The sequence below is a fragment of the Gossypium arboreum genome, chromosome 13 (assembly GCF_025698485.1).
Source record: "Gossypium arboreum isolate Shixiya-1 chromosome 13, ASM2569848v2, whole genome shotgun sequence".
NCBI lineage: Eukaryota > Viridiplantae > Streptophyta > Magnoliopsida > Malvales > Malvaceae > Gossypium > Gossypium arboreum.
In genome coordinates this window covers 9,178,266-9,201,838 of record NC_069082.1, presented here as the reverse complement: position 1 = coordinate 9,201,838, position 23,573 = coordinate 9,178,266, and the positions used below count along the sequence as shown (strand labels likewise).

Below are 23,573 nucleotides of genomic sequence, written 5' to 3'. Positions count from 1 at the left end.
TATAATGTTCATTTGACCGAATTAACCGAACCAGTAAGAGCCTAATGCATGTATATATAATATTATTTATTAAGTTCAGTTAATTCAATTAATTAACCGGCTTCAAACCGAATTAACCACTAACCGAAATTTCAAAAACCTTTTAACCGATCGATTAACTGAATTAAATCGATTTGATTGGTTAATTCGATTTTAACCGAAGTTTGAACACCCCTAACTTTGATAACCACATATTTAGAAATCCACCTCAAATTATTTGATGGACTTTAGATTAGATGCTGAAATTATGCATTTATAAAAGTAGAAGATTGGAAATAACCAAATTATAATGGAGGGATTAAATCTGTATAAAACACATAGTATAGGGACTATATAGAATTTGACCCGGTTAAAAGTTTATTTGTTGTCTTATTTCTTTTAACTTTTACACTGAGTTTTCATTGCATGGGCAAAACCATCACAATTTCAACCATTGGTTTACCACTTAAATTATGTGATTATAATTTTGTTAAAATTCGTTTATATTTATAGATAATTAATTTAAATTTATTTATGTCCTTTCATGTTATTTTTAATTTTAAAAATATATTTATATTTATTTTAATTTAATACTTAATAATTTTATATATTTTTTATTTATTATAATTTTTATATATAGTTATCTTTTTAGTGTTTACATTATAGTAATATTATATATTACCATAAATTTAATTTTCATGTGTTATAAATTACATAATATAAAACATTTTAAACTTAAATAAACAGGTTGGGCACGGCTTGAGCCTCAAATATTTAATCCCGAACTTATCTCATATTTTAAATATACCTAATATTTTTGTCTAAACACTCCTAACTTTCAAGTTGAGCTTCAATCTTAGGCACTAAGATTTAGCCCATAACCTTTACTTTATTTGGTCACTTTGACCTTTTTTTTTTTTTTATCATTTTGACCTCCAATTTTTAGTTAAATTGATTTTTTTTAATGGCTAAATTGATTAAATTATAGAAATCTTAAAGGCACTAAGATTGTAGCCCGTGTTTTTCTCTGTGTATACTTCATTGCTAACATGGATATATTTTTAAAAATTTTTATTATTTTTAAAATTTGTTGACTTCTTTTAATAATTTTAAAATTCATTTTTAATTTTATGACATGTGTATGAATTGTTATGCGAATTGTCACGTCAAAATTGTTAAATTTTAACAATCCAATCAATTTTCTCATTAAAAAATAATTTGACTAAATTTAAAGATGAGAGTTAAAATGATCCAAGAAATATAAGTAGAGATATAGTGACAAAAGAAGTAAATGTTGAGGTTAAATTTATTATCGTACCTTGATAATACTATTTATACCCAAACCTTAAATCGAAGATAATTTATGTATTATTATAGTATCAATTATGTACAGCATCAATTATGTCGATTGAATTAAGATTCAAACATTTCTCATTAAAACAAGAATAATAAATATATAAATTATAGGTGAAATGACAACAAAAATTTATTTTGGATTTAATTCTTGATATTTAAAACAAGAAAAAAACTAAAAGAAATATATGATTAATTAAACCATGTACATGACAATATATTTTCATCCTGATAAATTTCAAATTTAAATTAAAATTTTAAAATTCAGGATAAAATTACTACTACGATATAAAACTATTAACAACTATTAACAATGGATAACATTCATGTTTTATACCATTCTTTCTCGTATAGTAACAAAAGGGACAAGAAAAGGTGAAAACCACAACCCTAAAAAACAATCATTAGAAACAAGAAGGAAAAGAAAAAGGGTTCACCAGAATTTGCTTTGTCACTCAAAATCACTGAGTAATTCTTCATCTCTCAGAAGCTTCTTTTGCCTGGCAATGAAAGCCTCAACTGTGTTGCGAAACTGTTCACTGCTTAATACATCTTCCGGATATGATGAACTCTTCACCACCCTTTTCTCATCCCAATCATTGTGTTTTATGTACTTTTCGGACTCCGATTTTCTTAGTTGCTTGCAAGCTTTGTTGCAGTTCATCGTCTTATGATTCTCCGATTGTGTTCTTCTATAGTTCTTAATCGTCGTCACCTTTGATGTATGCACATTGAGACTCACTGTTTTGTTTTCGTCTACGCTCTTCTTCCTCTGTTTTCCCCTGTTTTCGTTCTCGTACCAACGGATCGCCCTGTTTTTCTCGCTCTTTTCGACGAATTCGTCGTAAATATCGGTTACCGAACCCGAATCTCGACTCGAGAACCGGCCGGCCTTTGCGAACAGAATGATGACTATAGCGTTCCCGATGACGAACACGAACCGAGGGCTCACGAGAACCACCGACAAGCCTCGGAAATAATCGCCAGCGACGGGGAGATGGACCGTGAACCTGGTTATCAGTACTAAAAGAACACAAAACTCAACGAATCTCACCACTCTTGCCACCTTCCGTAACTGGTGCCTATGCTTCAACGTTGCATTTCGCTTCTCCAGTTTTACATGAAACGCGTCCATTTACAATAAAAAAACTAAAAAATAAAAAAGAAGAAAATAATTTGAAGGATAAAACTAGTACAAAAATGGGTTTGTGGTAAAATTCGATTTGGTGATTAAATTCAAAGAGGAAAAAAAAAAAAAGAGACTTTAAAAAGGGAAGAAGATGAAGATAAAGAAAACAGAGGAAACAGAGTGAGGTGTAATACTAGTAATATTATCTGCTCTGTTTTGTTTTTTTTTTTTTTGTAAGGATTTAAAATCTTATACTTCTTCACTTTGTTCTTTGGGTTTGGGAATTTTCATGTAATTGAATTGCTCAGATCTGTGTAGGATTGGTATTTATAGAGCAAAGGAATATGAGCTTTTAAATTATTTTTTTCTTTTTGGGGTTTGAATATCTTTTGAAAAAGAAAGACACATTATAATTATATTCCTTCCATTAGTTTACTACTTTATTGAAAAAATAAATTGGTTTATTGTTTTTCCATAGCATTATTGATCTTTTACCCATTTCTCCACTTCTAAAGTACTTTAATTTGTAGTATTTCTAAAATAATTAGATATGACATATAAGGTATATCTCATTTTAACATATAATAAAAATTAAAGAAATTTTTAATAAAATAACTAGTTTACTCTTTGATCTAATATGTAATAGTAAATATGATAAAATACAATTAGACTCCTAATCCAAGGGCCTCCATTGTACTTTTACCCTGCTTTGGATTGTGTCATTAAGGATGCTCAAGGGAAATGGTTGCTTGGTTTTCATAGGCGGATCAAGAGAATGTCGATATTATCATGTGAGAGATGGGCAATAGCAAATGGATTGAAGGAGGCATAAAAAGCTAGATTATCGAATATTATTATGAAAAGTGATTGCTTAGAGGCAGTGCAACTTAACCTGGATAAAACTTTTTCAAATTCTATATATGTATACATAAGAAGTACACGTGATATAAAACTCTACTTCTACTGAACATTAGAGTCCTAAACTACAAATTTATATAGCTTAAGGGTGTAAAAAAACCCTCAAACTTTTCCAAAAAAAAGCAATAAAGCCATTGCTTTTTTTTCCCTCAATTGGATACTTAAACTTTCAAAATGTATAAAAAATGCCCTCAAACTTTTTAAAAGATAAATAATTAAGCCCTTTTCTTTTCTTTTCTTTTTTTGCATTCAATTGAATACTTGAACTGTCAAATAAAAAAGTCTTTTGACTGTTAACTTTAACAGTTAATCGTTAAAGTTAATTGCCCCTAATTTTTTCAATTAAAGCCACCATGTGTCACAACCATGGCATGACATGTGGCAAAAATGATAAATAAAAATAAAAACAGGGATTTTTTTTTAATTTGAGGGCCTTTTTGATGCATTTTAAAAGTTTAAGCACCCAATTGAGTGAGAAAAAATAGGGGTTTAATTTTTTTTTTAAAGTTTAAGGGTTTTTTTATACACTTAATCCAATTTATCTTGATCTTAATAGACATCTACTTAATGATAAAATATTCATACCAAGTAGCAAATATTAAGACTTGAACCCATGCACTTAGGGGTGAGTATTTGAACGAGTCGAGTCGAATTGAGTCAAAAAATTTAGAGTTAGTCAAGTTGACAATCCTATTTTAGCAGTCGGACTCAATTTGAATTTTTTCGAATCAGATCGAATCAAGTAAAAAAATTTCGAGTCGAGTTAACGAATCATATTATTTATACTCAATGTTGCGTTTATATAAACCGATTATTTAACTAGCAAACAAAGTATAAAATTATTTAACTACGTAAACAATATAATGGTTTTGCCTTTTAACTTAATGGTTTTGACATTTAACTTTAGAAAAGGTAAACATTTATCAAAATAGCATAGTTTTGCCTTTTCTAATTCAGATTTTCGGATAACTCGAATTGTGTAATTCATATTCGAGTTAAATCGAAAAACTTAATTTTTTATTCGAATTGATTCAAATAACTTGTTTAACTCAAATAACTTGAACTATTTAATTCAAAATTTGAAAATTTTATCGAGTTTTTCGAATCGAATCAGATTTTGCTCACTCCTGATGCACTAATATTTACAAAATTTTTAGTTTACAACTTCAAGATCAACCAAAGCTTTATTTTATTATTTTTATACATTTTAATGTTATTACATAGATCGTTTCACTCACGTTGTTTGTATATATTAATAATGTCGTTAATTGAGTTTGTGTTACAAGTCAAATCAATACAAACTCAATAAAAATGAGAATACCACGATAAATAAATTGAGTACCTTTAATATTCTTAATCGATTTATTGCCCATTTAAAATTTATTTTACTTATAGTTTAAACTAATTTTTTTAATTCCGTACATATTGCATACATGTTATTATTAATTTCAGACCTTCACTTCATTATTTATTTATGTTATTCTTAAATGCATACATGTATTCTAAATACATGGCTTCCACGTATGTAAGTGTTTGATGAAATTTATACTTTGATTTAAAATTTTAAAATAATCCCATCTAGCCTTTTAATTATTTATTAAAACATACCATTAAACCAAATAAAATATTTTTATTAATCAATTATTGTATTTATTAACAAAACCATGCATATTATTTTATTTTAAAATTAAATAATTAGATCACTATTTTCAAATATCTAATTATTTTTATACAATGCTTACTTTTATTCATAAGTTCTCCTTCAATTAGGTTTTTAATCAAATCTAATATATATTCTCAAATTTAATATATATTTATTTTTTAAACAATCTCATTATAGGTTCTAATCATATCTTCTTCTTTTTTAAATGGCTAGAACTATCTATAATCCCTTCCCAACCCATAAATAGGAGGATAATGCGCTTGAGCACACTCGAATCCACATCTTGTTACATTGACAAATATAACCATACTAATCGATTGAGCCAATTGACATTCGTCCAAAATTGAAAAAAAATAAAGAAAATACATATCTATTCCTAAATTAAAATTAATGTATTAATTATAGTATAAGCCTATAAGTAATAGAATTAATGTATTAATATTATTGGATGAGAATGTATGAACCATTATTAAACCACATTTACTAATTTATTTATTTATTTATTTACTTCATATTTATATTTATATTTTATTTTTTAATCTTAATAAGAACACATCCATAGAATGGTGTATAATAATTAGAAAGAAATAGTATTATTGCAAAGAGTGTAGTTAGGGTTTAGATCTTTTAATTTTTTAAAATTTTAAATTAATAAAGGTAAAATTGTATTTTAACCCTTAAAGATGATAAAATTTTGATTTAATCTTTTAAAATTTATAAAGAAATAAACCATTAAAATGATAAATCTACATTTTTATGAAATCACAATTTAATTTCGTCCCCTAAAAGAATTTTCTAACTTCATCCCTAATTATCGCTTGCTTGTTGAAGGAAATGTATACATCTTAGCATGTAGAGGTGTGCATGGGTGGCCCGGCCTGGCTCGGCCCGAAGGCCCGCCCGAAATGTGGGAAGGTTTGAGGCAAAAATATAGGCCCGAAAAATGAGTTTGGAAATAAAAAGGTCCTTTTAAAAAACGGGCTAGGCCTCGAGTAAGGCATTTTTGGTCCGGCCCCGGCCCAAATTCATTAAATGAAAAAAATATCTATTTTTTTAATATTATTTTCTCCCTATTTTGCTACTATTTTACTACTATGTTGCTACGATTTTGTTGTTATTGTTTGGATATTATATAAAACTTATTTTATTGTTAATTTTTTTATTATTTTAAAGACATTTGTTAATTTTCTTGTTATTTTAGAGGCATTTACTTGTTAAATTGCATCTATTTTAGTATTATTTAAGTATGCATATTTTAAAATTTATTTTCAATTTGTTGAGAAATATTTATTTTAATATTTTTAGTATTTTTGGTGATTTATATATATTTTAAAATTATATAAAAATTAATATGGGCGGGCTGTGTTAATTTCGGGTTTTAATATTTTTATTCAAGCTAAATTTGGACAAAATTTTAGGCCCATTTTTCGGGCCGAGTCAAGTCGAAGCCTAGCAAACGAGCTTAAATTTTTAGTTGGGCCTGACCCATGCACATTTCTATTAGCATGTCAAGGTTTTAAATATTACCAGTTTACATAGGCAGTTAAAATTTAAATAAAATATGTCCGAAACTCGACATTTTGTTGAGCATCCAATAATTTTTAAACATATATTTTTATATAATTAATTAAATATATATTTAAGAAATTCATATTTTGGTTAATTATTAATAATTTTATTAGAGGGTCGTTAGTTAGAAGATAAACCAAAATGCTGACAATGACTTGCCCACGTGGCGCACGAATGTAGCCTTAACAAGTTTAAAATTCCGAAATTCCCGTTCCTTACTCACTAAGAAGCCGTTGCCACGTCAACGATGTAACCTCACCCCTCTCTCTCTCTCTCTGCTTTATTATTTTTAGTACTTTCATTAACTGCCATTCAGTTATTCACTCCTCTGTGCGTTAGACCCACCAATAATAGAGTGAGACCTCTTTTTCTTTTTTCCTTTTGTACTATTATGCCACGTGGATTTGGACGTTTTAGCCACCACAAGATTTAAATTTTTAATTTCTTCATATAGGGCTAATTCACCAAACGTCCTCAAACTATATAACATTGATTTTAAATCGATCCGTAAACTTCAAAACCTTCACCAATAGTCCTTCTGTCAGTCTACCAACTAATTCTAGTGTTAAAGTATGTATATATTATATGACCAACTTGAATTTGATGCGTTTTAAAAAATATTAGCCCTCTTAAAATTTACCGACACTAACTATTTTTTAACCTATCTATGGTAGTTTTAATTGAACTTAAATGGTAAAACAATTTCACATGATAAATCAAAGAATTTTTAATTGCAAACACAACCATATACACAAAAAGGACCTTTCAGCAGCAATAAACGACATTAATAGACAGAAATTATTCGTAAATTGCCCAATTGAGGAAAGTATTTTTTAAAACCTAGTGGTTCCCAAAAGAGGAAAGTGCTTTGTGGGACAAGATGGGTTTAGGGTTCTATTTGTCCCTTTATTTTAGGTTATCCATTTCAAGCTAGTGGCAAAATAAAAACAAAAAAAAAATTAAATCGAAGTTTATTTTAATTATTTCATTCAATCATTTTTCATTTTAATTTTTTTAAAACTTTTATAATTAAAAAAAAATGAGCAATAAAGTTTTTATAAAAGTTTTGAGAACCTCAAAACTAATATTTTTAAAACATCCCATTTGTACAATATTTTTTTTAAATTAGGGTAAACTAAAAAAATAGTCACTTTTGTTTTGCCTCAAATTACATTTTAGTCACTTATGTTTGAAATGTTACGTTTTAGTCACTTACATTATTGTTTTGTTACGAAGTGGTCACTTAACTGTTAAGCTCTATTACCTCCCTAATGGCAGCTCTACGTGACAGTCCAAATAAGCTTTAAATGTCAACTTAGATGTCCTATGTGGTAGTCCAAATTAAATTTATTTAATTAAAAACCTATTTTCATCCTAACAGTTAGACATCCAAGTTGGCATTTAAAACTTATTTGGATTGTCACGTAGGACTGTCGTTAGGGAGGTAATCGCAATTAATGGTAGAGTGACCACTTTGTAACAAAACGATAACTTAAGTGATTAAAGCGTAACGTTTCAAATATAAGTGACTAAAATGTAATCTGAGGTAAATAAAAGTGACTATCTCTGTAGTTTACCCTTTAAATTATGTCACATATGATCTGGCATGTCATTTATCATTTAAATTATCTATTTTAGTAACACAAGGACCTAATTAATATAACCAATATAGTTTGAAGATGTAATTAAAAGATTTGAAATTTAGAGACTAATTTAAAATGATAGTTATAATATGAGAATGTTTGGTACAATTAACTCTTATAAAATGGTATTAAACAAATTTGAGTTTGAATTTAAGTTGTTAAAATCATTCTTAATTTTTCAGATGTCATGTTCCAAAAATAACACAATATTTTAAGATTTTAGTTATATTAATCATTTGAAAAATTAAGAATGATTTAACAACTTAAATTCGAACTCAAATTTGTTGAATTGAAATATTAGATTACATTTGAAATTCAAAATTTTATAATTTTATTCACCACGGTGGGTTTGGATGGGCGATGCGTTTACTTGCGATTAGTGTAAAAACAGCTGTGGTTGTGAGATTAAATACTGTAGCATGAGAGAATAAGTTAGCTAAACGTCCCACATTGCACTCAATCGCCCATCTAAACTCACCATTATTTTTCTTTAACATGCCTCTATTGTTTTTGATTTTTCCTTGAAACCATTGACCATAAAAGAGATACCGGCATATTTGATTAAATATATATTTTTCTTTAAGAAAATTTGATTTAAGACCTGATCATGGGTTGGGCCTATTTTTTAGGCTAGTACTCAACCCAAAAAATGGATCTAAAAATTTTATTGAGCTCGGTTGATTTGTATTAATTTTTCTATAAAATAAAATTTAAAATATAATACATAAAATGCACTAAAAACATTAAAATAAATATTTTTCAACAAATTGTTAAAAAATTATATTTAAATAACCCTAAGATAATTGCAATTTAACAAGTAAATGGTACTAAAACACTAGTAAAATTAATAATAAGACAACAGTTATACGATATCCAAATAATAAAAATAAAATAACAGTAATATAATAACAAAATTGTAGCAAAACAACATCAAAATGACACCAAGTAGCACTAAAATTTTTTAGGCAAATTTCGACCCATTTTAAAAACAAATTTTATTTTTTTTCAAGCCCATTTTGCGGGCCTATATTTTGCCTAAACTTTCTCATTTTTCGAACAAATCTTCGAACCTAAACGGTTAACTCTACAATAAAAAAATAAAGAAAAACCCCAAATCTGGCTTGATTAATGTAAGGATTAAAGATGATATTTTATATAGTAGATGGAATAGGAAAGTGTTATGTTGTTGATGTATTAAATAGAGGGAGGAGTGAGTGGGAGCTGATTCAATAACACGGGAGCAAAGAATCGACTGAAATTCTGAATACCTTGTTTGATTATATTCTATAAATTGTGATTTTAGAATTATTATGCATTTGGTTTTTTGCTTATCAAAACACGTCGGATTCTTAGTTTATTGAGTTGGATCCCACTATTTCTTCTTCTTTCTTCTGGTTTTTCTTTATTTTATGAACATCATAAAGTGTAACAAATAAAATAAATTCTTTCTCTTCTTGTTTATTACAGGTGTTTAAACTTCGATTGAAATTGAATTAATTGATTGAACCGATTTAATTCAGTTAATCGGTCATTTAACTGATCTAATTCGGTCGGAGGTCAGTTAGAGGTTTTTTAAAATTTTAATTAATGGTTAATTTGGTTCTAAATCGGATAATTAACTGAATTTAATAATCATTTTATACTTGTTTTAACAAAAAAAACATATAAATTTCGGTTAATTCAATTAACTGACCGAATTAACCAAAATATTTTGATTCGGTTAATTTCTTTTGAAAAATATTCGGTTCGATTAACATTTAAAGGATTAAAAACTTTGGTTAATTTAGTTAATACTAGTTACATTAACTGTTTGGATACCTCTCTGTTTTACTTCAACTTTTTCTATAAATTGGGAAAATAATAGAAAAATGAAATATGTTTGAAGTTTTTATTTTTTATATTTGAATTTTTCTTTATTTTTAGTAATTTAGTTTCAAAATTTAAATCTAATTTTTAACATTGTTAAAATTTTTCTATTAGTTTTATTGGTGTGACATTTTAAAAAAAATCTTATCATGTAATAGAGAAATGACAGTACAATGAATTTAAGTTTAACAAAAGCATTTTGATATTATTAATAATTAGACTTGTATTATTAAATCTAAAAAGCAAAGGGACAAAATTTACTGAAATAAATTTAGAAAGACTAAATTCGAAATTTACAATGATTACAGGGACTTAGAACAAATTTAACCGAAAAGGCAAAAGTTTAGAAAATATCCGACCTGCCGGATTCGAACCAGCGACCTAAGGATTTTTACAGCAAGGCCATGCCCACTACAGTCCTCCGCTCTACCAACTGAGCTAAGGTCGGACTTGAGTCAGCTGCTAGAAAACATTTTAAAAATATTAAGTTTTTGTTTTCTTGACTTTATATTATTAGTGATAACAGATTTTTATTTATATACATAACATACAATTGATACGTGATTTATAAGATTCACTATGTTGCATTTATGAGTCGAGTTATTTGTTTAGGTTTAAAGGTCTGTCTAAAATTTAAGAGGGTTTGAGGAAAATATTAGGCTTGAAAAATAAGCTTGATTAAAAATATAGGCTTATTTAAAATATTTGAACCTAACCCCACCGTTTTTAAGTTTATAATACTTTATATTATGTTATTTTTATATATTATATAAATTATAACACATTAAAAGATAAATCTATACTAAATATATAATACTATTCTAATGTGGACATTAAACTAATGTTAAGATGAGTATATAAAAATTTAAATAAATAAAAATATATAAAATTATTAAATTTTAATTAAATAATATAAGTTTTTAAAAAATATATAGATGTGCCTAAAATGAACTTAGGTTAGTCTTTTGCAAATATAGACAGACCTGAACAAAATTTTAAACTCATATTTCGAGTTGGATCAAACTTAGACAAGTATAAAGTTATGTTAATATCATGTTTAAGTTTTACTCGAACCTGATCCGACCTAACCAATGAATACATCTACTCCCAAATATATAGCTACCAAAACTCGAAGTCAACATTTAAAACTAAACTCAATTTATAAATCGGTTCCGGTAAAATAGTAATATTACCAATTTAGTACTTTACAATATTTTTGTGATCAATTTGATACTTAAAACTTCATACGAATGCAAGGGATTTCAATGGGTTTGTTTACAAGTGTCTAAGTTTTAAAGTTTTATTGGGCTTAGTACAACCCGTTGTCACTTTTAGTTGCTTTGGGCCTTTATCTTCGGCTTGTCAATGGTTTAGGGTTTCAGTTTGAGAATTAAAAGACTTCTTCCCGTTGTGGTCACACTCTCAGCTCAGGTAGCGCCGACCAACCCTAGGGTTTGACAAACCTCTCACAGCCCCTCTCCTTTTCCATTATTCACTTCGGCAGATTCCATGGTATGTTCATCCCCTTCCTCCATTATTCAACACATGGTTTATCACCCTCTTTTTTATTACTAACAAAAACAAAAACAAAGTTTGCTTTTAGATTGTTAACGAAATTCTGGGTTATTTTGACTTGGATTTGTAGGCACCAAAGAAAGACAAAGCCCCTCCTCCTTCATCCAAGCCTGCAAAGTCTGGAGGTGGCAAGCAGAAGAAGAAGGTCATTTTTTTATTATATGTTTCATTTTATGTATTTATTGGGGTTCATTTTCTGCTTCTTATGACTTGATTAAAAAATGGGGTTTTTCTTTTTTGGTATTTGCAGAAGTGGAGCAAGGGAAAGCAAAAGGAGAAGGTGAATAACATGGTGCTGTTTGATCAGGCTACGTATGACAAGCTTCTCTCTGAAGCTCCTAAATACAAGCTCATCACTCCCTCTATCCTATCTGATCGTATGAGGGTACTTTTCATTTCATTTACCTGTTTTTTAAGTTAATGATTTGTTTTGGTTATGTATTTTCTCCCCCTTTCGATGCAAGCTCTTTTATTCGTGGAACTGTTAGATTTTAGTTTGATATTTTTTCTCTCGTCTGGATCAATGTCTGCTAGAAATGCATACCGGTCCAGTTGGAGGAACGAAAATTAGAAGGCAAAACTTTACCTATATGAAACCTAAGTCAATAGTTGTAGTCTTCAGGTTTATTTAATAGGAACGAGATACGATTAATTGGAACATAAAAACGTTTTTCTAACTAATGTGTTATTTTTTGTTAATATAAATACATAATTTTAAATAAATGAAATTTGAAGTTTGTGTATTGTTTTTTTATTCAATCATTTTGTAATAAATTAGAGGCTACTGAGGTCATTAGTCTTAATGAATTGGATCACTAGTGTTCCTTTATTAGGATTTTGCGTGACAATTCGAATATCATTGGGGAGATAGCTATTTCTGGTAATGGAGCTCCGTATATGGAAATTCTATGTTGTTTTACTTTTACTTATTATGTTTTTGTTGCCATGCACTGCTCATTGTCTTAAAATTAGGCTTTAGTTGCTACTTGTTCCATGAATAGACACAATGGGGTCCGTTACTTTGAAACTTGGAATTGGATGATGGGATTTTGTTGCCATGGATTTATCCCGGTGTTTGGTTATTGAATGGCTTCTAATAGCTAGTAGGAATAGAATGACGCCTCATAGGGCAGCTAAAAGCATTGAATGACAATCTAAAATGCTATTTTCATAGGCTAACGTTGTCTGATTAATATTTGTACTGAATGGGGTAGCATGTTGGTCTCGTGTCATGGTACCCTCTTTTGTATGTGTCTGCTTGGAGATGATTGCCTGAGCTCTATTAAATGAAAGCCGCACTTCCAGTAATATGCGTAACATGGTATTGTATTCACCTCACAGATAAATGGATCACTTGCAAGGAAGGCTATTAGGGAACTGATGGCAAGAGGATCGATTAGGTTGGTGTCTGCCCATTCAAGCCAGCAGATTTACACTAGGGCTACAAATACCTAGATGGTTCGTTGTATTTTTGCTTAGTTCCATGCAATAGTGCTGTTGGTTGTTGAGTTGACTTCTGAGTGAATTTATTTACTGCTGCCGCTTTTTTTTTTTCCTTTTGTGTAGAATGTGTGAGATACATTCTCTTTTTATCATTCTAGTTTAATTGATACTTTGCAGACTTACTATTCAGCTCTCTGAAATTTGTTTCTAATGTGAGATTCATATGTTGATTTAGTGTTTCAATCCTAAAATGTTATATTGCATACTTTATATTATTGTTTTATGGATATTTGTTGGGATTGGGGAGTCTGGGGTTCAGACTGAGGCCAGCTGCCGCCTTAATTGGAAATATTCAACCTTGTCGGATTATGAGCAAATGTAGAATTTGGGAAGTGTTATTCTGAGGAAATGGGTTTGAAACTTGAAAGATTCACATCTTTGCTTTAACCAGGAACTTTATCTTTTTAATATTGAAAAACTTTAGTCTTGAAGGATGCATTTATAGTATGTTATTAGTTGCTTGCATCATATGTAGTTCTAGTTTGAAAACCTTGGGGGAGCTCTAACCAACAAAAACCAAACTTATCTTTGCTTTGAGCTAGTAGAACATTGTTAGAGCATTGTGCTGATAATGTGAAGGAGTTTTTGTGGGTTTCACTCTTTGATTGCTGAAGAGCTCGGCGAATGATGAAAATTGAACCCTCACTTGTAGGATACAAGCGAAATACTTGACCACTATATTTGTGGGTTTAAGTCTTCACACTCACCGCACTTCAGCGGTCATGATTTCGAGCATTGCTTGTGGCTTTCGAGGAAGATGATATCTTTGGGTTATATAGTCCAACAACAAACATCTAACAGCAAGATGCCAAGGATATAACAATCAATTAAAAAAAAAATAGGTGAAAGCTCTAAATGGTGGCTTAGTGCAAGATCCAACATGGGGGTGTCCACTATTTCAATTGCGATGCTGTTATTGGAGGAGTTTGATGTTGAGGTGATGGGTGGAGGGGCCAGTGGAAATGGTTATCAAAACTTTAAGGTGACATTGAGCTTAGTCGCCAACAGTGTTGGTGATTGATTTTACGACTATTTAGGAAATGGGCCTGTGTTGTTTGCTACAATTTGGTTATTCCTTTTTCGGAAAGTAGTGCACATCATATACCTAACCAGCACAACGCTACTAGCATCAAAATTTGCGCTTTGCTTTTCAATTTTTATTCAATATATTCTTTGAAGTAGGAAAGGAATTTGATTAAGTTTGAGCCTAATTAGACATTGATTAAATTGTATTACAAAGCTTTCTTATATTGAAGGCAACCCGAACAGCTCCAAACCAATTATTGCCAAAAAGCTGTCCTGCAAGTCATTTAACACATCTTAGTGGTGGTAATGGCCACTGGCCAGGATTCTGACCTCAAAGGTCCATCTCTACAGTATAGCTCATTTCTAGATACTCAAAGCAAACGCCCTAACCAGGTTTTCAATATTTTCAATTCCTTCCTGCCTTACTTTAAATGGAATAGGAAAATTCCATGAGTCAGGAAGAAAGTGATAACATATTGTATCAAGAAATATATATTGAATATAATGGTAAAATATATTATACCTTCAAGGAACAACGTATGTTTAAATTTTAAAGATATATTATTGAAAAGAATGACCATAAATTCTAAAGATAAACAATAAATTGGATAAAAAAATATGAAAAAAGAAAAATACGCTGCATGGTTGATATAAAGAGAGAGAAGCTGTCGTTGAATTGTTAAGGAAAGTAATAATAGTGTTTTGGTTGATGAGCAGCAGCATCCCACGTGAAATATTTTGTCACATAATACATTGTTTGTTTTCATTTTACTCCCTGCTTTCAATTTCCAGGCTTCTAACACTTTCTCCTTGTCAGCTACTTTTATGGGGCTAGTGCCCCCCTCCACCAGTTCCATCACCTTTTTCACATTTCACTTGAAAAGACAATTAGAAGCAGTCGAAGGGAGCTCATTGTTGATTAACCAGTCATGCCTCTCCCTTCATTTGCTTTTGATTTGCCTAAATCGATTAAGCTCTACTATAATATGCGTGTCTCAACACTTATTAGAAAAATACACCCTGTGAATCACATTTTTCTCCATCAACTTCAAGGGTAATTATAGTATCGATAGTATATCAATTAATTCCTTTCATCAATTTATCAATCAGTTTTAGGTAATAGTTTGAGAATATCGGTGGAATTAGTCTCGTATGTATATTTGTTGTTGTAGTGGCATTGTATGTTAGGATTCATTGAATAAAAAAACTTGAATAAAATCAAGAGAAGCAAACTGTGGAAACCTGGCAAAGGGTAGGGTAAAATACTGAAATAAGAAGGGATACTGCAGTTTGTGGGACCAAAAACAACAGACGACTTGTAAGGCGGACACCTCGATAGGGGCACATGGGAGATGGGGCAAGTCCAGCCATGAAATGGGGGTGATTCTACACCATGAAGTAACAACCGTCCATGCGGTTAGGTTGAAGCACAGGTCCTAATCCTACACTGTTTGAGAGTGGAATTCATCATTAACACACACACAGCTATGTGTGTGTATATATATATATCTCCTTGTTCGGAAATCAACCGTTGATACAAGGACGGGACGAGTGGTTGAAAATTGTATTAAGATTCGTAGAAAGTGATTCTCTTCTAACAAGTCTTAAACATCAGTTAAACGATTCTCCATCAGTTGAAGTGATTGAGGCAACAAAATCTGACCTGCCGAATACACAATTTCATCACATCATGTTAATACGAGAAGCAATATGGGTTTTACTTAATAAGATGAAGCTAAAAACGGTGGTCAAGTAATGTGTTTATTAACAAGAATGCTCATAATCGAAGTACAATGAATGATTGCAAAACTCCAAAAACCATGGAAGCAGAAGCTGAATTCTGACAGATTGTGTGCAAGTACTGCATTGGCTGCCAGTTTTCCTTGTTAAAAGCACGGCAGCATTCACGGGCGGCACACAAGGGCTTTGCCCCATTAAAATATTCAAAAATTTCACTAATTATTATTTGAATAAATTTTAAATGGAAATAAACTTTTATAGAAAATATTTTTTTATAAAATTTTAATTTAATCCCTTTAATTATGAAATAATAAGTCATACAATTATAAAATTTTATTTCAATTTCACCCGTTTAAAATAAGTTTTCTAGCTTCAACACTGCTAGCCAAAAGCAAAGTACAACTATTATCTTGTCTATCAAGGGTGGAGCTAGAGGAGGCAAGCACGACCCCCTCCAAAAATGAAAATTATTCTTTTAATTTTTGAAAAATAAAAATTTAAATTAATTCAGTGATAAAATTATATTTTGGTATTTTCTAAAATTTAAAATTTAATTCTAATTTTTTCAAAAATAAAATTTTATAATTTGATTTATTATAAAATTATAAAATTTTACGTTAATACAATAAAAAAATTACATCTTTAATCCTCTAAAATATTTATAACTCAAATTCGGTCTCATCAAAAGAATTTTTTCCCTTCAACCTGTTGTCGTGGTGTTGGTTATGACATTTATTGGTATCAGAGTCACTCGTGCCTCTTAAGTGATGGTGAGACAAACTTTAGCGAGGACGTTGAGTTCCTAAGGAAGGTGAATGTAATAACCTAGACAAATTTCACATCGGCAAAATACGAGAGAGACCTGTGCTATATAAAGGGGTAGCAACACTTAAGTGGTAAGAGATTTTTTGGGGGCTGTATGGGTGCTCCCAATAACAAAGTCGCGAGGACTATGTGCGGACAATATTTTATCGGGCTAGATGTTGACTATGATATCTGTTTTATAGTGTATGTTGAGGTTCGTGGCTATCTCTTCCAACAATGTCGTCTCTAATGTTGGAGTCTTGGTCCTTCCATTGAGAGTGTAATGTGACTTACTATTACACCTAACCACTTATTGGTTTTATTTATGATTTATTTTTTTCTTATTCGTGAACATGTTTATTAAATTAATGTTCGTAACATGTTTGTTGAAGGGGATCAACTCTTTAGGAATAAGTTTGGGAGTGTTGTTCGTCGAACAGTCAACCAATCCACAACAACTAAAAGTCTTATCTTTGGTATGGGTTTTATCTCTCGTACTCCACCAAGAGACGGCATGCCGTGAGTACATGTCTGTGGTATTGATTCACAGAACCAAGAGTGTCTCAATTGATGGATATGCAACTATAATACCATATAAACTTTCTGTCGAAAAAATTGACCCTCTTAACAATATTCATGAAAAACTTATTTAATTTAAACGAATAAACTTAATTATTTTAAATTTAAAAACCGAAACACATTTTTAAAATTCTAAATTGATACGAAGTAAACACAAATAAACTTAAAAATAAATAAATCTAACATTTTAAAATTTACCCACAAATTGAACCTATGAATTTAGAGCAAGAAACCTCTTCTTCATGATTGTTCATTGAACCAATTGGCTATCACAATCATGCAGTCAATTAAATCTGATTGAAAATGGAGACGATTTTTATACTGAAATGATTAAGGAAAAGACTAAAATAAAAAATTTGAAGATTACTAGGTTCAATTATCAGTTAAACCAGCCAGTAGCAATCAGTAACATGTCCGAGTGGGCGGGAAAATATGTTAACAGTCAAATAAACCATTAAAGCATGCAAAGTTGCAAGCCAAGCTATGAATCGAAAGCTTTTCTTTCCACCTGAAATCACGAAATCAACGGCTGCAGTTTAGAGTATTGAATGGGTAGAAGATTTTTTTTTTTTGATCATGTGACGTATCTATTTACTATTTTATTTCAATTTTTTTTGGGTTCAAAGTTGAAAACTTTGAAAAGGACAGGTGTTTGGCTAATAATGGCTTCCCTTCTATGTAAGCAGAAAGATTAGAGCTTAGATTTTGAGAACTGAGTGGCATTTTTGAAGGGGAAACAAAGGGCACTGTTATTTATGGTACATTTTGTTTTCTTTTTTTATTTTTATTTTTCACACATATAAACAACAGGTTTTGCAGGATTTCTCGTGAAAAAGCTCACAAGCCAATAAAGCTAACCACGCCACCTTCATTCAACATTCATCACACGTTTCACGAATCTTGATTCCAAAAAAAAAAAAAAAACCTCCTTTGAATCCAATTCTACAAATTTTCACCTTGGTGTGTTGTTTTTCTCCTTTGATCTTTACATGTATAGTATTTTTTATGTTCAAAAATGGTTCTTTTGCCTTTGGGTCATTGAGAATTTTGCATCATTGGGGTGTTTTGCGGTCTGGGTTCTCTAATAAATCTTAAATTCCTTGATTTATGCCTGTCTTAGTTTTGGGGTTACTTTGATTTTAATATTTTGTATTAATATATTCTCTGTACTGTATGTACCTTTGAGTATCTGACAGTCTGACACAACTGTCATTCCTTTATTTTTGTTTGTTGTATCTTTATGTGATCTACACTTAACTTGGTTACTTAGATTTAGAGGATCATCTCTGGGTGTTCAACGAGTGTCTTATTATCTGATCTATCCTATATTTGGTCCTACCAGCGAGAAAGCTTTAATGGATTCAGGTTGTGTTGCCTTGAAAGTCAATTCTCATCTGGTGAATGTAAGGAATAGTGGCTTTGGCAATGGAGATAACACATTTCTGGGGGAGAGAATTAGAGGGAGTCTTAATAACAACAGTGTTTGGGTCAATCGGGTGGCAAACAGCTTAAGCACTTATAATAAGAAAGCTATGAAGATCAAACCTGGCGCTTTTGCTGTTATCACATCAAATAATCCCAGAGAAGCCAAGGTATGTTTGATTTTGTATCCATTGTATTTGTTTGATTGCCAATGAGGCCCTGGCAAGGTTACGAGCGCTCAAGTTCATGTCTTATTTAATTTAGTGCTTATCATGATTGATTCTGGTAATATTTGTATGATCAAAGACCAGTTTCATCATTTACTGTTGAAAACATGGACTTTGCAATGGCTCTTTGGTGAAACGAAATCCCATTCTTTCTTTGATTTTGGTTTTAGACCTTACCGTCACGTCGATTCAACAGACAAAGAGTTGACCCCAAGAATGTGGCTTCAATCATATTGGGAGGAGGTGCAGGGACTCATCTCTTTCCCCTTACCAGAAGGGCTGCCACACCTGCTGTAAGGACATACAATTTCTTTAATGCTAACCTCAATTTCATGACAGATTTTTCTCTTTGTTTTTGCGACTTATTTAGCATATGCTTGATGCAGAATTCAATGCATCGAGTCAAGATTTCTGTTTTGACTGTTCGTTTTTATGTGGCTATGATCTGTAGGTTCCAATTGGAGGATGCTATAAGCTGATAGACATTCCAATGAGCAACTGTATCAACAGTGGGATAAACAAGATTTTTGTTCTGACACAGTTCAATTCAGCTTCCCTCAACCGGCACGTTGCCCGCACTTATTATGGCAATGGTATAAATTTTGGAGATGGGTTTGTGGAGGTATGATATCATTAAGGTTTATAAAGATCAATTTGTTTAACTTTTTACTGATTCATCTGGTGGAATAAGATGGCTATGGGGTGGTTGTGAATATAGACGATCTATCGAGAAATACAAAGCGTGATGTTATCCAGAAGATAGAATGAACTCTTTTTGAATGATTTCTTGTATTGGATGCTATATGATCCGTAGTAGTTCTATTGAGAATTCCTTTGTGAGTAAGACCAATTGAACGAAACTCATTTGATGAACAGATTCTGGCAGCCACTCAAACATCAGGAGAGGCAGGGAAGAAGTGGTTCCAAGGAACCGCAGATGCTGTGAGGCAATTCATATGGGTATTTGAGGTAGGAACTAGAAGTATTATTTCCCTTTATCATGAAAATAATTACTTCATGTAGTTCACATTCGGTTCAACCTGAAATAAACTATGATAAATCAAAATTTATTCTTCTAGGATGCGAAGAATAGGAACATTGAGAATGTAGTGATCTTGTGCGGGGATCATCTCTATCGAATGGATTATATGGAATTCGTACAGGTATTGATATCTTTTACTCAATTGGTGTCATGTTTTTTAGTATAAGCTGAATGCTTTGCTAACTTATTGCAATGGATGACAGAGTCACGTAGACGGTAATGCTGATATTACAATTTCATGTGTGACGATGGACAACAGGTCTTCGATCTTCTCAGCTTAACCATTTAGATTTTTAAGTTGTATATATACTTTATTTAACTGTTCCCTTTTAGTACCAGATTCATGGTTTACCATCATGATGAAATTATCTCTTGGGTTTATTTTTACTGCAATCTTCTTTTTGTAAACTCGAAACAAAGTTGATTTACTTTTGTATAACTTTCTATCAACAAATCCTAAAATCATCTAAGAAGCTGACCATCGATAATTGGTTACTTTCCAGCCGTGCTTCTGATTATGGACTGGTGAAGATAGATGGCAGGGGCCGTATTGTCCAGTTTTCTGAAAAGCCGAAGGGTACTGATTTGAAAGCAATGGTAAGCACTAGGGTACTGTTATTGCGAGTTTGAAGGAAGGATTTGGTAGGTTCCTACTGAGCTTGCATATATCTTATGTATGTTGCTGAAGGGCTAATAATTTAAAGCGCACTCGAGCAGATTTTCTTAAAACATGTTTTTACAGTGATAGTGTTCTATTTACTTGATTTCTACCCATATAAACAATGAACGTTTTCTCAAATGATACCACTTCTTTTTATGATTCTCTGCAGCAAACAGATACCACTCTTCTAGGGTTGTCTCCCCAAGAAGCCGCAAGTTGCCCTTACATTGCATCAATGGGAGTCTATGTATTTAAGACGGATGTTTTATTAAAGCTTCTGAGATGGAGATTTCCTACTTCCAATGACTTTGGGTCTGAAATCATTCCTGCTGCAGTTAAGGAACATGACGTCCAGGTAAGAGCTATAAAAATGAAATTTTCATTTCTCTAAGATGTCTCTCCATCTTTTGCTAACAAGAGAGACGAGTTCATTTGCCATTGAGGGTTCAAACCAAGCACCAATTCTTACTGGTCCACATTGCATTTTAGCATCTTTAAGACCATAAATTTGAGACATCATGTCATTCATATTCTACATGGTTTCTGTTTGTGTACTGAGTAGTTGATCAAAAGGTGTTCTAAATTCGGAATGTCTCACTTGTCTACAGGCATATATTTTCAAAGACTACTGGGAAGATATTGGAACCATAAAGTCCTTTTATGAAGCCAATTTAGCCCTCACTGAAGAGGTTGGTTTTATTGTTAGCCAAGTTTCTTGTTTTGCGTTCTTATCCTTCGGCCTCTGAATCATGAGTTTGTTAAAATTTTCCTAAATTTTCACTGGTTTATTGATTCGGATGTTATGTTAGATACATGTGAAACTTGTATATTACTTTTTTTGGTCATCATTCGAATAAGCTTTAAACTCTATTGGTTGTCTCTTCCATGCAGTTTCCTAAGTTTGAGTTTTATGATCCAAAGACACCTTTCTATACATCTCCTCGATACTTACCACCGACAAAAATTGATAAATGCAGGGTATGTATACGTTTGGACTAGAATTCTGGCAATTTGTTTTGTTCCTTCTCATGTTTCAGTCTGTTCATGCAGATTAAAGATGCAATAATCTCCCATGGATGCTTCTTACGAGAGTGTAGTGTCCAACACTCGGTAATTGGTGAACGCTCACGTTTGGACTCCGGCGTTGAGCTTCAGGTGAATTATCTTGGTTTAAAGCAAATCGGTTTCTTTTAAACTTCATAGTTCAATCTGACATAGTTCGACTCTTTCCTATCCACAGGACACGGTTATGATGGGAGCAGACTATTACCAAACTGAGCTCGAAATTATATCTCTACTGGCAGAGGGTAAGGTCCCGATCGGAATTGGACACAATACCAAAATCAGGTAAATTATTCAACACGGAGAACAAATTCTGACAGTTCAATGAAATATCCGTAATCTTGTCTGTATTATTTTCTCTGCCAGTAACTGCATAATCGACAAGAATGCAAAGATAGGAAGAGATGTGATCATTGCGAATAAAGATGTAAGCATACAATCCATATTCATCCATTCATTCATAGTCTTTTTCTGAACATCAAGTTCTGCTGCATTTATAGAACATCAATAAACTGCTGCTGCTGCTTTCGTAGGGTGTTCAAGAAGCGGATAGGTCAGACGAAGGATTTTATATCCGGTCCGGTATCACTGTCATACTAGATAAGGCAACAATAAAGGATGGTACAATTATATAAACCAGATCGGATCTTAAATTACTTTCACGGACAGCATTTGAGCTTGGAATCGAAAGGGCACCATCGAAAGCTGTCACGGTCCATTGCGGGAAGAAGGTTCTGAAGGTGGCATTTGCAGCATTTTGCCCAAGGAAAAGTAAAAAAAAGAAGCTCCACTACTATGAATTACTTTTTATGTAAATTACAGGTTCTTTTTGCAGTGCAAGGTAGATATTAGATATGTTAGTTTGCTAAGCAAAATAAATCAAATGGCTAAGCAGCCCTTTGTTTCTTTTTCTGTTAGTAGAGTGCATTTAATTTATCCCTTCAAGGCGGAGTCAGAATTTTTGTTTTTGGTACTGAAATTAAATTATATATTTTTATATTTTATTATTTTAATAGTCTATATTTTTATAATTTTTAAAAGATTAAATTAAATTTTATTATTTTGTGGGGAGTAAAGTGTAACCTTTACTAATTTAAAATTTTATATATTATAAATAAGACTAAATAGAAAATTTTCTATTTTAGAAAAGTTAACCTCCTGTCAGCTCCCTGAATTCGCCATTGTAATTCACGATTCAATCCTCGGTTGAGTTTTGCCACTGCAAATATTCAATTCCCAGCTGGGTTTTAACCCTTTTGATAAATAAAAAATTTATTTTGGAAAATGCTTAATAAACTTATTAATTTTTATTTATTTATTTCTAACTGCTATTAATGAAAAAATACTTCTTCAACTATGTTTCTTAGAATCCAATCACCAATTTTTAAAAGTTATTTAATTTTTGGTAAAATAATTTATTTGGCATTCTATAAAAAGTTATTTTAATTATTTATTTAAATTTTTTACCTTAGCTTTTAAACTTGTACTATTTGTCAAATTACTCCAAAATGGATAGAAAAATTAATGTTTGTTAGCTTTGTTATGGATTGTTATATGGATGCCGAGTTAGCAACTAATTATTTTTAGAATTTTAAAATTATTAAAATTTAATTATTAAAATTATTTAAAAATAAAATAAACTATTATTTTTAAAAAATTAATTAATTGCTAACATGACATACACGTGGATTGACACGTGGATACCATGGTAACAAAGTTAACAAATGTTAACTTTTTAATCCATTTTGAGATAATTTGACAAGTAATGCAAAT

At 31.1% G+C, this 23,573-nt stretch overlaps 3 protein-coding genes and 1 non-coding gene across 8 annotated transcripts; 2 read left to right on the top strand and 2 right to left on the bottom strand.

The window, feature by feature from the left end:
- Window positions 1-1,591: 1,591 nt before the first annotated feature.
- LOC108463051 (uncharacterized) lies at window positions 1,592-2,816 on the bottom strand. The gene has a single exon (XM_017762988.2). The coding sequence runs from the start codon at window positions 2,504-2,506 to the stop codon at window positions 1,823-1,825; it is 684 nt and encodes a 227-aa protein (XP_017618477.1). The 5' UTR covers window positions 2,507-2,816; the 3' UTR covers window positions 1,592-1,822.
- A 7,696-nt stretch (window positions 2,817-10,512) lies between these two features.
- Window positions 10,513-10,607, bottom strand: TRNAY-GUA (transfer RNA tyrosine (anticodon GUA)). Its single transcript has 2 exons — window positions 10,571-10,607; window positions 10,513-10,548 (listed from the first exon to the last, which is right to left on the bottom strand). It is a non-coding gene; the product is annotated as a tRNA-Tyr (tRNA).
- A 907-nt stretch (window positions 10,608-11,514) lies between these two features.
- On the top strand, window positions 11,515-13,428 carry LOC108464232 (40S ribosomal protein S25-4-like). The gene is made up of 4 exons (XM_017764407.2): window positions 11,515-11,671; window positions 11,805-11,879; window positions 11,985-12,119; window positions 13,076-13,428. The coding sequence occupies exons 1-4, from the start codon at window positions 11,669-11,671 to the stop codon at window positions 13,187-13,189; spliced, it is 327 nt and encodes a 108-aa protein (XP_017619896.1). The 5' UTR covers window positions 11,515-11,668; the 3' UTR covers window positions 13,190-13,428.
- A 4,192-nt stretch (window positions 13,429-17,620) lies between these two features.
- Window positions 17,621-22,807, top strand: LOC108464231 (glucose-1-phosphate adenylyltransferase large subunit 1-like). Of its 5 annotated transcripts, XM_053024040.1 has the most exons (17): window positions 17,622-17,938; window positions 18,073-18,144; window positions 18,206-18,346; window positions 18,729-18,978; window positions 19,206-19,328; window positions 19,487-19,657; window positions 19,912-20,004; window positions 20,115-20,198; window positions 20,281-20,336; window positions 20,581-20,674; window positions 20,908-21,093; window positions 21,347-21,427; window positions 21,630-21,716; window positions 21,789-21,893; window positions 21,979-22,085; window positions 22,167-22,227; window positions 22,334-22,807. In XM_053024040.1, the coding sequence occupies exons 4-17, from the start codon at window positions 18,742-18,744 to the stop codon at window positions 22,433-22,435; spliced, it is 1,587 nt and encodes a 528-aa protein (XP_052880000.1). In that variant the 5' UTR covers window positions 17,622-17,938; window positions 18,073-18,144; window positions 18,206-18,346; window positions 18,729-18,741; the 3' UTR covers window positions 22,436-22,807. The 5 variants fall into 5 exon arrangements, with proteins under 5 accessions (XP_052880001.1, XP_052880000.1, XP_017619895.1 ...); XM_017764406.2 differs by lacking the exon at window positions 18,206-18,346 and having other exon boundaries at window positions 17,627-17,938; XM_017764404.2 differs by lacking the exon at window positions 17,622-17,938 and having other exon boundaries at window positions 17,964-18,144.
- The last annotated feature ends 766 nt before the right edge of the window (window positions 22,808-23,573 follow it).

Bases quoted from the DNA above. Each gene is read 5' to 3' on its own strand.
- LOC108463051 (XM_017762988.2), bottom strand. From the start codon at position 2,506: ATGGACGCGTTTCATGTAAAACTGGAGAAGCGAAATGCAACGTTGAAG.
- LOC108464232 (XM_017764407.2), top strand. The intron at 11,880-11,984 runs GTCATTTTTTTA...TGGTATTTGCAG, and splicing joins GTGGCAAGCAGAAGAAGAAG to AAGTGGAGCAAGGGAAAGCA. The intron at 12,120-13,075 runs GTACTTTTCATT...TTCACCTCACAG, and splicing joins TCCTATCTGATCGTATGAGG to ATAAATGGATCACTTGCAAG.
- LOC108464231 (XM_053024041.1), top strand. From the start codon at position 18,742: ATGGATTCAGGTTGTGTTGCCTTGAAAGTCAATTCTCATCTGGTGAAT. The intron at 20,337-20,580 runs GTCTTCGATCTT...GTTACTTTCCAG, and splicing joins TGTGTGACGATGGACAACAG to CCGTGCTTCTGATTATGGAC. The intron at 21,717-21,788 runs GTATGTATACGT...CTGTTCATGCAG, and splicing joins CAAAAATTGATAAATGCAGG to ATTAAAGATGCAATAATCTC.